Below are 13,869 nucleotides of genomic sequence, written 5' to 3'. Positions count from 1 at the left end.
ATAAATGTAATTTATATGAGATTAATAACTTTTATATTGGGTAACTTACAGATTTTATTATATTTAATACATAAAACATTTGAAGAAAATTATAGGTTATAAACTAACTTTAAATATTCATTTAGTTTATGACTATAACTATATATTTTTTTCACTGGATATTTTATCAGAAAACTTCCCTATTTTTGTATTTTTTAGTCACATAAAAGGTACGGCTCCTTTCCCTGTAATTATTGACTATGATCCACAAGTAGAATCAACTGAGATATTAGTCCTTGCCAACTTGTTTGAGAGAAGCAAGGCACCAGGATTCCTAGTCATTACCAAAGTATCTTGCTTAAAAAAAAAAAAAAAAAAAAAAAGCAGAGATCTCCAACCTCTCCAACCAATTTGTTGACTTAGGACTTCTGGATACAGACTATGTTATAGTCCAACCATTGACAGTTCTCCTATGTTAGACGATACCCTAAAGCTCACTCAGCCTTCTCGTCCATTGAAAACCCAAGCTCTCTTTCTCAATCATCTATATGTATAAAATCTGTCATTCCTGAAAGAAGCAGATGCAGCCAACTTAACTCATTTTCAACTGTGAAAACTGTCGACCATCTGAACTCTTCCTTAGAAATTCCATTCCACTGTATTACAATATGCCAAAACCTCTGTTCCACGAGGTTCTATGTATCACACAGATCTGTTAATTTTCCAGGAATTGGTTTGACAGTATTTAATCTATATATAGTTCCTCAGTCGTCAATGTATCTAATCCCAGCTTCCATTAACACAGTCCCAATTACCCTGCTCATGAGGTTACGGTATAGCATTTATTTGTCTAGTTGAAAGCAAAGACAGTACAAAGAGATTTATTGAACAAACTTCAACTTTATGTTTTATATTGACAATGGAAAAAGAAAGAAGCAGTGTTTGAATCATTCAAATGGATATGGCATGAATGCCAGAGTTCTTGGCTAGAATTACTAGGAAAAAAGAATTGGAGATATTTAGAATTAGCAGCCTGATTGCATACTAGAGCATGCTTTATGGCATATCTTACCTTAACTTCCACATGTGCCATCAATACTGCAAAATTCGTGAGGTGGTTACAGGAGCATGTAGTATGTGTCTTGTTTGTTGTCAGGAGTCGACAGCCTTGTGTTGACCAATAACCTGTCATTGTGCGTTTGGAATAGCTCCAAAATGAACAGTTAGGGTTGAAATTTTCCTCTGACTGCTATGGTGGAAAAAGATCAATAAAGGCAATAACTATTTTACGACCGAGCAAATGAAGTAGGCATTTTCTTTTACCCACAGCACAGCCTCATGATATGTTGTAATCCTTACAGAGGTGTGTTCAGTATATTCATATTAAGTGGCCCTCATCAATTTGAAGTGAAATTGAATGCCTGGCATTTGTTCTGTCTGATTAGAAGTGAGATTACTATTTTTCAAAACTGTTGATACCAGAACGATGTTACTAGCAATATTTTACAATAGGATTGGTTTTTAAATTTCAAAGCAAAGAAGCCAACCACTGGAAAAGCCTTCTAAAAGGGTGGTCTTTACAAATCTTTATAACATTTACAACTTCCAGATTTGTACATATACAAAAATATATCTTCAGACACAGACATGACTGCTTATAATAGCATGTGAAATATTGCTGTCCAGATTAATTTAGTGCATTGCAAGCTCTTTTAAGAACTATGTGGTACATATATAGAATATCTAATATTGTATTATACATATTACATCTAGATGTAATAATGTTACTATGTAGAAAAATTAACATATCATTTCATATGAAGACCAGTTTTACTTAGTTTTCTGACATTTTTATGAATATTTCTGAAAACAATCATGACTACATTCTTTACCAATATACTATATAAATATTGATAATAAAATATTGAAATAAAATTAATACATTTGATATGCATTCTATAACAAATATAAATACTGTAGAAAATGAAACATGACATGTCATTTCCTTACCTTGATATGTTTAACAGTAAATACTACGGGATCAGCCAAATAAACTTTATTACTGAACTCCTTATTTATTGCTGCTGTAATAACAGGAGAATTGACGATAACAGAATGATTTGTGGACATGGCTTCTGTGCCCAGCTTCATACTGGCATTCTCCGTAGACAAATAAGGACCCAGGTTGTTGTACAGGACAAAGGCTACTCTAATCTCTCCTAAAATAAATGCAAATGTGAATTAGAAAATTGAAGAAAATGATTTGCTTCAATGCTTTACTAGAGTCTGTCATTCTGATTAGGTGGTAGCCAAAACTGTATAATGCACATTCACAGACATAAAATCAAGCATGTATTTGCTTCATTGGTATGGGAGTACCAAGTTACAGATGAGAAAGTGGAAGCTGAATTCTGCTGAGAACATTAGATATCACTTCTTTAAACACTGAATCTCAAACACTGTCTCACTGTACACTAGAAGCTAAATTCAAGATGTCTCATAGACCCAGCACCAGAATCCAGAATTATAAATGTTATAGAACAAAATACAAGACAATCTCCTTATACTTTGAAGAAGATAAAATAATGCACATAACCTCAAAACACAATACACAGAAGGGAAAACTGAACTTCATCAAAATTAAAATTGTGAACCTATTAAAATGTATCATTAAGAAGACAAATGCCAACTAGAGATTAGGGAACAATAAGATGCATATACAGACCATGCATGCCGGTCAACAGGATGATGACAGAAGATATCTTAAACTCCCCAAAGATATTAATGGACATTTTACGGAAGAATGTAACAAAACCATTTTATATATGAGAAGATGGCTGGAAGGAAACATTAGCAATTACGGAAACAGAAAGTTAAAGCTACATTTGTAATACCATTTTACACCCTGTGTGGATCCTAATGTTTATACAGCCTTAGACTCTTTCCCCTGCTGATGGGAATATAAAATATTTCAGTGACTTGGAAAGATTTTTGACATTTTTTATAAAACTGCATACATATTGACCCTTCCTGGATAAGTGAGAACATTTACCACAAAGAAAACAATTTGCATGAGGCTTTTTACAGAATTTTTATTGATCCAAGCCTGTATCTTGATAGAAGAATAAATATAGTATATTAATAGAATACACTATGTGTCAATACAGCATAAAATATTAGTGAATGGCAAACCATGACTGAATTGTCAAAGTGATTTTTTGGATTACTAATCTAAACACAAGATAGCTCATATTGAGTGATTCTGGATATATGATGGCTAAGAACAGAGTAAGATAGTAAGAACGTTTCATTAGGAGAGGAAAAGGGAAGCAAGGGGCAGTAAGAAACACCATGGAAATGTATAATTAGGAAACATTTAGTTTCCAGTTGGTTTTCTTTCTGTTTTCTGTTTTAGTTATAGAGGTAAATATAACTGTCAGATTTCTTAAACTAAACACTCATAATTTATTGGGTTTTAATTCTATTGCAATGGGATTCTTTTTGTTTTGTTTTTCCAGACAGGGTTTCTTTGTGTAGCTTTGGCTGTCCTGGATCTCACTCTGTAGACTAGGCTGGTCTGGAATTCACAGAGAATCACCTGCCTTTGTCTCCTCAGTACTGGGATTAAAGGTGTGTGCAAACATTACCAAGCTTGCAATAGGACATTTTCTGTTTGTTTGTTTTTTCAAGACAGGGTTTCCCTGTGTAGTTTTGGTGCCTGTCCTGGATCTCACTCTGCAGACCAGGCTGGCCTTGAACTCGCAGAGATCCACCTGCCTCTGGCTCCCGAGTGCTGGGATTAAAGGCGTGTGCCACCAACGCCCAAGGGGATTTTTTTTTAAATAAAGACACTATTTTTTCTTTTTGCCCAGGAATTTAATAATCATTTTCTTTTCAGTTCATTATTTCTACAAAGTCATAAAGCCCTTCCCCGCTTTGTGATTAAGTTCCTAATTGTAGTAGTTTTTAAAGCTAACTACTTTTTTTGTTCTTTTGTCATGTTTTAATTTTTATCATTTTTTTTTCATGGCAAACATCAAACCCTATCTCCTATTTCTACTATAAGATCCTAGTTTGCCAAGAAACCAATGCTACCCAGACTACTACAGTGACGAAGATCAGAAACCAAAGTGTTTTTTAATCTCAATGTCAAATAGAGAAAGAGAGAAAACAGGGCCAAGTGAGAAGTGTGTGTGTGTGTGTGTGTGTGTGTGTGTGTGTGTGTGTGTGTGTGTGTGGTGAGGGGTTAAAAAAGTATGATCATGACTGTCTTGTACCTCAACTGTACTTATATGTTTATGAAATTCCCTACTCTTAGGAATTTAAACACACAAAATGTACACAGGCTTGTTTTTGCAACTAGCCATGCAAATCAATTCCTTGAGCACTCCAGTCAGACATATCCAATCAGATGCAATGACCTCAGACTCAGACAGGGGCCAGTGACCCCATGATGCAGAAAGTAGAGAGACCAGCAGCTGCAGCAGCAGGCTTATTGCACTCAGAGACATTCCAGACATTTTATGCTATGTGGCAGGCTGCTATTTCATGGCATCCACTGTCCTTTCAACAATTTAACAAGGAAATGTAATGGCAACTTCATGAAGGAAGATAGGATTCTTATCTCACCTATATCTAAGACACCAAATCCAAATAATAGTTGCTCACTAAATACTTATCTGTTATAGTAGAGAAACAATTTTCCTTCTGGATTTATGATAAAATGCACCATGCTTGAAGGCTACACTTAGTGTTACTCAAGCGTTTTTTTTTTCTTCTTAATATTAGTGACTTTTATTATAATTGGCTGATGTCAGCTAATAAGTCATAACATTTCCACATAATGCTCAGTGGCATGCTGTCATTCCATCTTGTTTCATCAGTCCATGTAGTTTCACATAATTGTTTCAAATTACTCACTCCAAAGTGACTTAATGGGACTTAAGATGAAAATATTGCACATCAATGTAATCAATAAAATCAAGCCACCAGATATAGTTAATGTAGGCATATTTATGACCTTTTTAGCCTGCTGTCAGAACGTCTACAAAGTTATTCAGTATCGTGTATCATGCCTTGTTTACAGCACTATGGTTACCAGGGTGAATGACATTAGACATGACCCCTGCTCTTTAGGAACTTATTGCCTGGAAAGAGTCAGATAATAAGCAGGCAGTTAAAAACAAACAAATAAACAAAGGGAAAAAAAAAACTGCTATGCAGCAGTATTGTCATAGGTATGACTGAAGGGAGAGGGTTCAATAACAGTGGTCAACCTCAGAGAAGAGTCTCCATAAAGAACTAAGATGGACTTCTTAAGAATCAAATGATGGTGACTTGCTCAACCATCATCAGAGAAGCTTCTTCCTACAGCAGATGTGAACAAATACTGAGACCCAAAGCTGGATAATATGCATGGAGTGAGAGACCTTGGAACATTGGGCAGCCCTAAATGAAATGTCCCCATCAAATCTAATCCCCGGGGCTAAGGGAACCCCACAGAAGAAGAAGTGGAAAGAGTTTAAGAGCCAGAGAGGATGGAGACACCAATAAAACAAGACCCTCTAAATCAACATGAGCAAAGCTCATAGGAACTCACCAAGATTGAGACAGCATGCACAGGCCATGGCCTGGTCTACATGAGATGGGGTTCCAGAGATGAAAGGAGGAGTGGAAACATGATTCCATCCCTATGCCAGAAGCTATCTCCAATTGATAACCATTTCCAAAGGAAATTTTAGTTTTTCCTGAGGGAGTCTCACTGGAGAAACAAACTACTCTAAAGTACAGTCTGCACACCCAGCAGTAGATAACCAACAGAAAATGAACTCAAAAGCATCACTGAATGTTTCTTGTCTCAAAATTTCATGTCAGAAGTTTTTTGGTCATTAATTTTATTTTAATTTTTACTTTTATTTATATGTTTTTCTCCTTTACCTTACAGGTCCTTTGTGTGTGTGTGTGTGTGTGTGTGTGTGTGTGTGTGTGTGTGTGTGTGTATGTGTGTGTATACATATATATAGGCTTCCAGTTCAGGGTTTTTATGGGATTCCTGAGTATGTGAACGAGTGGGTCTCTTGTGCCTTTTTAAGGCTCCTATCCTTCTGTTTCCTTTGCCCTCTTTTTATGCGTTAGTTTTTGTTTTGTTTTATTATTATCCCTTAAAAGCCTGTTTTTTTAAATGAGTAACAGAAAGGGGGACGGATCTGGATTTGGGGGTTTGGGGAGGGGTAGAAGGAGGGGAACCCTTCATCAGAGTTATGCAAGAGAAAAAGCTTTTTTCAATAAAGGCGGGGGGAGTCAAATGATAGAGAGGCTGCTGTGAATAGAAAACCCTGCTGTAGAACCATACGTGCTTTGTATGATGAAAAGAATCAAAACTACTTAGCATGGATCACAGGTCATTCTTGAGAAATAAAATGGGAAGGGGGCAAATAAGACAAGATGCACAAGCTAGACAGCTGTAGACCTCCCTCAGTAATATAGTTTCATTCCAAGTGTCACTGGAAGTGAGCTGGTGAGATTTCCATCTGGGGAGGAACCTTTCTCGGTGGGAAACACTGTTGAGGGGAGCAGAAGTTGCTGAACCAATAGGAAGTGGATACAAGTGTCTGTTTCCGCTCTTCACTTACTGCTGCCTCAAACATTTCCTTCGTCCAGTTGACAGCACACTAATGATTTCTAAGTTTATTCATTCATGATTTATAATGCCTTGACAACATTATATTCTGATGACAGAAAATTGAAACCATTGATAATATTAAGGAGATCCTTTTTCAGAGCTATTTTCTCTATATGAAGCAGCAGTTTTGAACAGGTTACAACAACCTCAGGTCATCTCCATATCATTTAACAGGTTCAAGGGGTTTCCTGCCTTTGTGAAAAATCATTTTTTTAAAGATTTGTGGAGCTGGCAATATGCTTTTTCCATGAGGTTACATTATATGATATATGTACATATATATATATATATATATATATATATATATATATATATATATATATATATATTAGTGAATTTGATTTAAAAGTTAATTAAGGTGACCTATATACCCTAGTCATATCCCCTCAAAGCCCTCCTTATAGTTGACTTTTCTGTATGTTTTATGAAGGAAAAATACAGATACACTTATAAAAACCTAAAGAAAACACAAAATTTTGTACCTTTAAAAATTACAAGGAGCCAGGTGGCTTTGGTGCACGCCTTTAATCCCAGCACTCGGAAGGCAGAGGCAGGTGGATCTCTGTGAATTCAAGGCCAGCCTGGTGTATAAAGCGAGATCCAGGAGAGGCAACAAAACTACACAGAGAAACCCTGTCTCGAACCACCCCCCCCCAAAAAAATTACAAAGACCATCCCCACCAAAATTTCCATTAGTTCAATCTGCAAACTCAATGACAGTTACTCCTGGGGGTGGGGGGTGAGGATGGGAGGGGACTTGGTAGACTATTTGAGTTTTGGGGTTCAGAATTTTCCTCATGTTCAAGGTTCTGACAACCGAGAAGTGATAGAATCTGACAGAGAATTTTATACATTGTGCATCGTTGTTATATTGATGGTCCAGAAGATAAAGAGGAAGAAGAAAGGGGCAATAAAGATGAGGGTGCACAGAAAGAAGGTGTAAAGAACTCTTGTATGACGGATTTAAAATCCCAAGCCACAACGCAAAAGAATGAATAAAAGTTCAATAACATGGTGCACAAAAACAAACTCCAACTTACCATTCCGGCCATTTTGCTTTAAAGTGTTTGCTGAAAGCTGGATAGTACTTCCATGGCCCATGTTTTCTGGAAATTTTAGATCTTCTAGGTTTCCTTCTGTGCTCAGCCTTGCAACTTCTAATTCTGTTCATAACACAGAGGTGTCAGTGTTCTACGAGGAAACTGGCAAAGCTACAAGAATTTCCTTAACCACTAAGCTGTTTCTATATTCAGAAATTCAGAGTTCTTGGTCTATTTTTCATGTTAAAGTCATTCAATTTATAGGAAAGTATATGGTTAGTCCTTTTATTTTATTTACAAAATAAAATAAGCAAAGATGTTCAAAATCATGTAACGAATACAAATGTACCATAATCAAGCCTAATACTTAAAAGTTTAATCCATCTTTATATTTTTGTCTTTGCTTTTAAGTTAATTTTAATAATATTATCTATATTCCATGAATTATGTAAAACTCCTTTTGTACTCCAGAAATGTACTGTCACATCAGTATTGATCTATCTACAAACCCAATAAAATTTGAAATAGCTTTATCAAATCTCCTGAAATAAAATTGTCAGCTACATCCTAAAACACAATAAAAACAGATTTACACTTATAGGAAGGGATGATACAATTTCCAAACATTAGCATCATCACTTAAATGTCTTGTTTCTTATAGGACATAACTCAAGACAGGTAATCCTCACATTAGGAGGTCAAAATAGTAAACAGTATAAAAACCTACATAAATACACGCCTATATAAAATTCTACTAATAAACCTCACTGATGTGACCTCAAGGTAACACATCTAATATTGGAATGCCTTGTGGAGGTTAACAAGCATGGATTCTGATCTTGTTAAACTGAAAGCTATTTGGGAAATAGAATAACATACATACACCAAACCAAAACACTGCTTATGACAGGGGTACCAGATTTTTTTTTCCCCTCTTTCCTGCTATGCAAGTGACTCTAGACCTTCTGTCTTAGCAAAGGTCACTTACGAATATTGTCTGTATTTTCCCTGACAATGTCAGTCTTCAAAAGGTTATCAGCTAACACGAAAGCGCTCTCCTCCACAGTGTCAAGTAACATGGTGGCTGCACGTAGCTGGTCGCTTGTAGTCAGGTCTCTCCACGCATTCAAAGCTTGCGGCTGAAGGAGGTTGTTAACTGTCTCGACCATGGCCTATGAGGGGATGAACAGAATGGCAGAAGTCTCTAGTGAACCCGTATAGCTGTCAGAAATCCAGGTGTACATGTTGCCCAGCAAGCAAGGAGCAGCAGTGTGCATAAGATCACTATTGTCCCAGCCTCCCCTGTGGCATGCTACAGCAGAAGCATTCATTATTTTTCTATAAATCCCTCACTGAGACTTTGCAAGCCTGTAGTTGTCTTCTTTTGAAGCGCAGCAAATAGAGCCATGCTTCCTTCTCAGAATAAACAGCAGAGGCTTCAGTAAGACTATTATCACATAATTAAAGTGATTTGGCTAGGAACTAGGGGCACACAATTTGAACCAACAAGTTTGCATCCTCTACAGAAAATGGTTTTGTTCTGCCCATCTCCATAAAATCTGATGCTGACCACAGAAGACACCGAAAAGACCATTACAGACAGAAGGTGACAGGGATTTGTGGCCTATACTTTGTGGACTCAGGGAATAAACACTTCTTTTCCCTTTTTCTTCTTTTTCACCTCTTCCTCTAGCGCCAGACAGCTACAAAAATGTCAGACTGGGGAAAGTATCAAAGCTTTCATACTGTCAGGTCCTCTGAGTATGCTGTGTGGTGTGAAACCTTAACACTGTTTACCATTCATGAAGGGAGTAAACAGCTGGACATCACTACCTATGGCCCTGAGGTGTTTCTGTTTCCTTTACGGACTCAGCAGGATGTACATCCACACATACAGACAAGGCACCGCGTTTCTCATTGCTGCATCCAGAAGAATAATCTCTGTAGCTACCATTTATATATTCCCTGTGGTTTCTTTTATGTGGTAGGTTACAAAGAGAAAACAGTTCTCCCAGTAAAGTCTTGGATTTCATTCAAACAAAGAAAACAGCAAAATAGAAAAATACAGCACCTGCAGTTTGAAAGTGATCATCCCTGAACCCATTCATTATTAAGTACGCCTCCAATGCAGACGACACCATGAGTAGAGAGTCAACATAGGCATAGTCTCTAGGCACCACACGAGTGTTTTAAAACAGGATACACATTATTGGCACACTGGCAAAGGGTTTGGGTGAAATGGGAGACAGGTCCTTTACAATGCAGCGTTTTCTTTTGGCTGGTGTTTTCATAGTAACCAAGAAACAACTGTTAAAAATTCAGCTTCATAATGAAACACCTTGGCTGCCAATTAACACAAGCCTCAAAAACTAATTTGCCTCTTGATAAAGTTGCTTTTTTTTTTTTTTTTTTTTTGATATTTTCCAAGCTACCCCAACTTCTGGCCAAATCAACATCATTAGACTTTTAAGTAAGATGGCCTTACAACTTCTGTAGTTTGCGTCATTAAACATAGACACACATTTCACAAACCACCTAAATGACTTTTTGTGAATTTAAAGACTGAATACATTTATTTTGTGTGCTTAGTTCTGTCATTCTGGGTTTGAAGTATGAGCTGATAGACACACAGAAGCATTTCCAGACCACAATTGCATTAGCTGCTTACCAGGAAGTCACCTATGGTAGTAATGCCAACAGGATATGATATGCCAGAAAACAGGCACCAGGAGATAAAACAAATGAAAAGTTTTAGGTATCTTCTGAATCCAAACAGAGAATATGGACCTACTGAGTGATAGGAACATTTATTCTAAGATTAGATGATCCCAAAATTTATCAGCAATGGTCTGAAAAATCCTGCAAGCAACTGAAATTATCCCTTGGCTTGAAAGTGGGCAGTCATTTTTATCTGTTCTTTTTTTAAAAATTTATTTATTTATTTTTTTAATGCCGAATGCCTTTTATTGAAGGAGGGAGGAGGTCTTAAATACAGGTGTACAGCACAATGGGAGAACCCTGGAGGGCAGAATTTCGCTGATGTTTTACAATCTTGCATCTAAGCTGTTAATGCGTAATATGCATGATACACAGACAAGGAACTTCCCTTAAGCATTCAGGAGGGTGGAACCCGGCAGGGAATTAGCATAGGGAGTATATCAAGGTCAAAGTCAGCAAGCAAGGCAACAGTTACCCAAAACGGGGGCCAGGACCCTACTGGTCCCCCCTTTTACTGAAAAGTGAGCTTCTGACTTAGGTTGCGTGGGATGTCAGCAAGTCACCTTACCCATCATGGAGATGCACAACTGAAGAATGGATTAAGAAAATGTGGTACATATACACAATGGAGTACTACTCAGCAGAGAAAAACAATGACAGCATGAAATTTGCAGGCAAATGGATAGAACTAGAAAAAATCATCCTGAGTGAGGTAAACCAAGCCCAGAAGGACAAACATGGTATGTACTCACTCATAAATGGGTTCTAGATATAAAGCAAAGAACAATCAGACTGCAACCCACAGAACCATGGAGACTACATATATATATAGCATGGGGGACCCTAAGATGACTGTGGCTTATAGTAAGTTTTGGTTTTACTCAATTACTGAGCAAGCCTCAATGTTTATGATCTTAATCATGAAACAATCTGAATTTGATCATTTTCATCTTATCTCAATGGATGGCTTTTACATATACTACAGTATTTCTGTTCTCCCCTTTGTTGTTGTTAGTTATTTAATTTAAGAATTGCTAAATTGTAAAAATAGAAAAATAAATGGAATGGTCATCTCTAACAATGCACTCCAACAATCTTCTAAATATGTTTCAAAATTGAGTGAGAAGCAAAGAGAGTGATAGATGAGTATAGAGAAAAAAATCAGTAATCAAAATCTCCCAACAATAAAAGACCTAGGACCAGATGGCTTCATGAGTGAATTCAACCAGACATTTAAAGAATTAATATCAATTCTTCTCAAGCTGTTCCAAAAAGTTCAAGAGGAAGGAATGCTTCCAAATACATTTTATGAGTGAGCATTACTATTCTGATACAAAAGCCAGACACAAGCACCCCAGACAATAAAACTACCAGTCATATCGCTGATGAATGTGGATGCATAATTCTTCAACAAAAGGCCAGCAAGCCAAACTCAATAGCACATTAAAAGAACCATATATTATGACCAAATGTAATTTATTTCTGAGATGAAAAGATAGTTCAACACATAAAATAAATTGATGTGATGTACTCCCTTAGCAGAATAGAGGATAATGTCACCTGATTATCTCAATAGATGAAGGAAAAAGCATTTAACACAATTCAGCACTTTTCATGATTAAAAGCCACCGACAAACCAAAAATAGAAAGAAATTACCTCAATATAATAAAGACCATATATGAAAAGCCCTCCACTAACATTACACATAACACTTTAAATTTGGAATATTGTTTTTTAAGATCAAGCCTGAAGTAAGATGCCCACCACAGACTATTCTACTCAACATAATTATTTAAGACCGTAGCCAGAGCAATTACACAAGAACAGCAAAATAAATACTATCTAAATTGGAAAAAAAAACCAACAATAATAACATACAATCTGTGAGAAACAATCTCAAGACTCTGTGTACAGAACTGCTTTATCTAAAAACTAGGCCTTTTGATTAATACCAATTATTGCTCAATGATCTTTGTTTTGCAACCAAAGAACTGTAAGATGAAATATTTTCATAAAAAAAAATCTGGATACATTTCAGCAATCTTATCTTCTCAAACATGGTGTAGTCTTTAGAGAAACATTCAATAGATTTTAAGCAACATAAATATCTTTCAAATTTTCTAAAGAAGAACAAAGTAAATATATTCTTAATGAGTTACTAAAAATAAAATTTAAGAATTACTTAGTTTTCCCTAAAAACATCTGTTTATATGCCTGTCAACAGGTAGGTATGGATGGAGGAAGGGCTCCCCTGGCCCTCGCCTCACTGATGAAGGTTTGGGAAGAGGATTATTCAAGGAGAGATAAGTCACTGCTTTCATTTGTGTACCCAAAGGCTCTAACAGACTGTTCCAATCCAATGGCCACACAGATGGCCCTGGTTAAACTTCTGTGCTTCAAACAACAAACCCAAAAGTCATGAATTTTCAAAAGGGAACGTTAGGGATGAGGTAAGGTAGTTAGAGATGAGAATAAAATAGTAAGGGTTAGAGAAGAAGGTAAGTAAGATATATCAAGATGTGTGTGTGTGTGTGTGTGTGTGTGTGTATGTGTGTGAAAGTGTCAAAATTAAAAAAAAATAAGTAAACCAATGATTGTAAGGAAGTATTAGCACAAAGACTGCTAGAGTCTCCTTGCAGCTTACATCAGAGTAGGAAGCTTGGAACCATATGGCTAACATTGGACAAAGGAAGTAACTTCTTGAACCTTATATGCAAATTAGAGATAAGTATAGCTCGATCTTACATTTACTTTCATTTGATACCATTCCGCAATGAGGGGGAAATGAGTCTCCACTGAGTAAGTGCAATCAAAATCGACCCTTCATTTGCTGTAACAGCCACATCACAATGCCATCTGGAAGGAATAAGTCTTGTGCAATGCAGTAATCATTTAACCTCTTACAAGACTTAACTCCTAGGCGGCATATGACTCGATGCCTTCAGGAGCAAGAGAGTAGTGGCCCATGTGAACTTGGAGGAATAAGAGCACAGAGGCACGAGCATGCTGACTCCTTTCCTGCTGGTGGAACAGCACAATGAGATCCAATGGTTTTCTACTTAATACAGGTTAAATTCTCTAAAAGTTGATGAACTACTTGTTGCCACCTATCCAGAGTCAATTAAATAGCCACAATTCTGTCCTGATAGAAGAATAGAGATACTTGATTTTCCTAAAATATTTATAATTTTATCATAAATGATAATGTCAAATCACAGGAGGATTTTTGATTTCTACTTTTAGGTTTCCATAGGATTAAGCTTATATGTACTTTAAACACAAACTGAATGATAAATATACACTCACTTTCTTTAAATGGAAGGCAGATTCTTGGATTTGAAAGAGCAAAATTAGTACTCAATGTTTTTTCTTTATTTTTTTCTGATGTAAGAATGTATATTCTAAATTAGAAGAAAATAAGGTTTGTCCTGACTTTATCTTATGGAACC

General features: G+C 36.4%; 1 protein-coding gene across 2 annotated transcripts in view; it reads right to left on the bottom strand.

Annotated features, from left to right (window-relative positions):
- LOC131920290 (adhesion G protein-coupled receptor L3) overlaps positions 1–13,869 on the bottom strand; it is a 404,359-nt gene that overhangs the window by 124,846 nt on the left and 265,644 nt on the right. For both annotated transcript variants that reach the window (XM_059274597.1, XM_059274596.1), the window contains exons 8-11: positions 8,690–8,873; positions 7,702–7,824; positions 1,990–2,198; positions 1,052–1,228 (exon numbers count right to left, since the gene is read on the bottom strand). In XM_059274597.1, coding sequence (XP_059130580.1) covers positions 1,052–1,228; positions 1,990–2,198; positions 7,702–7,824; positions 8,690–8,873 — 693 coding nt within the window. The remainder of the gene's footprint in view (positions 1–1,051; positions 1,229–1,989; positions 2,199–7,701; positions 7,825–8,689; positions 8,874–13,869) is intronic.

This window comes from Peromyscus eremicus, chromosome 10 (genome assembly GCF_949786415.1).
Source record: "Peromyscus eremicus chromosome 10, PerEre_H2_v1, whole genome shotgun sequence".
In the NCBI taxonomy this organism is placed as follows: domain Eukaryota; kingdom Metazoa; phylum Chordata; class Mammalia; order Rodentia; family Cricetidae; genus Peromyscus; species Peromyscus eremicus.
Note: the sequence above shows the minus strand (reverse complement) of the source record. Positions and strands in the feature narration are given on the sequence as shown.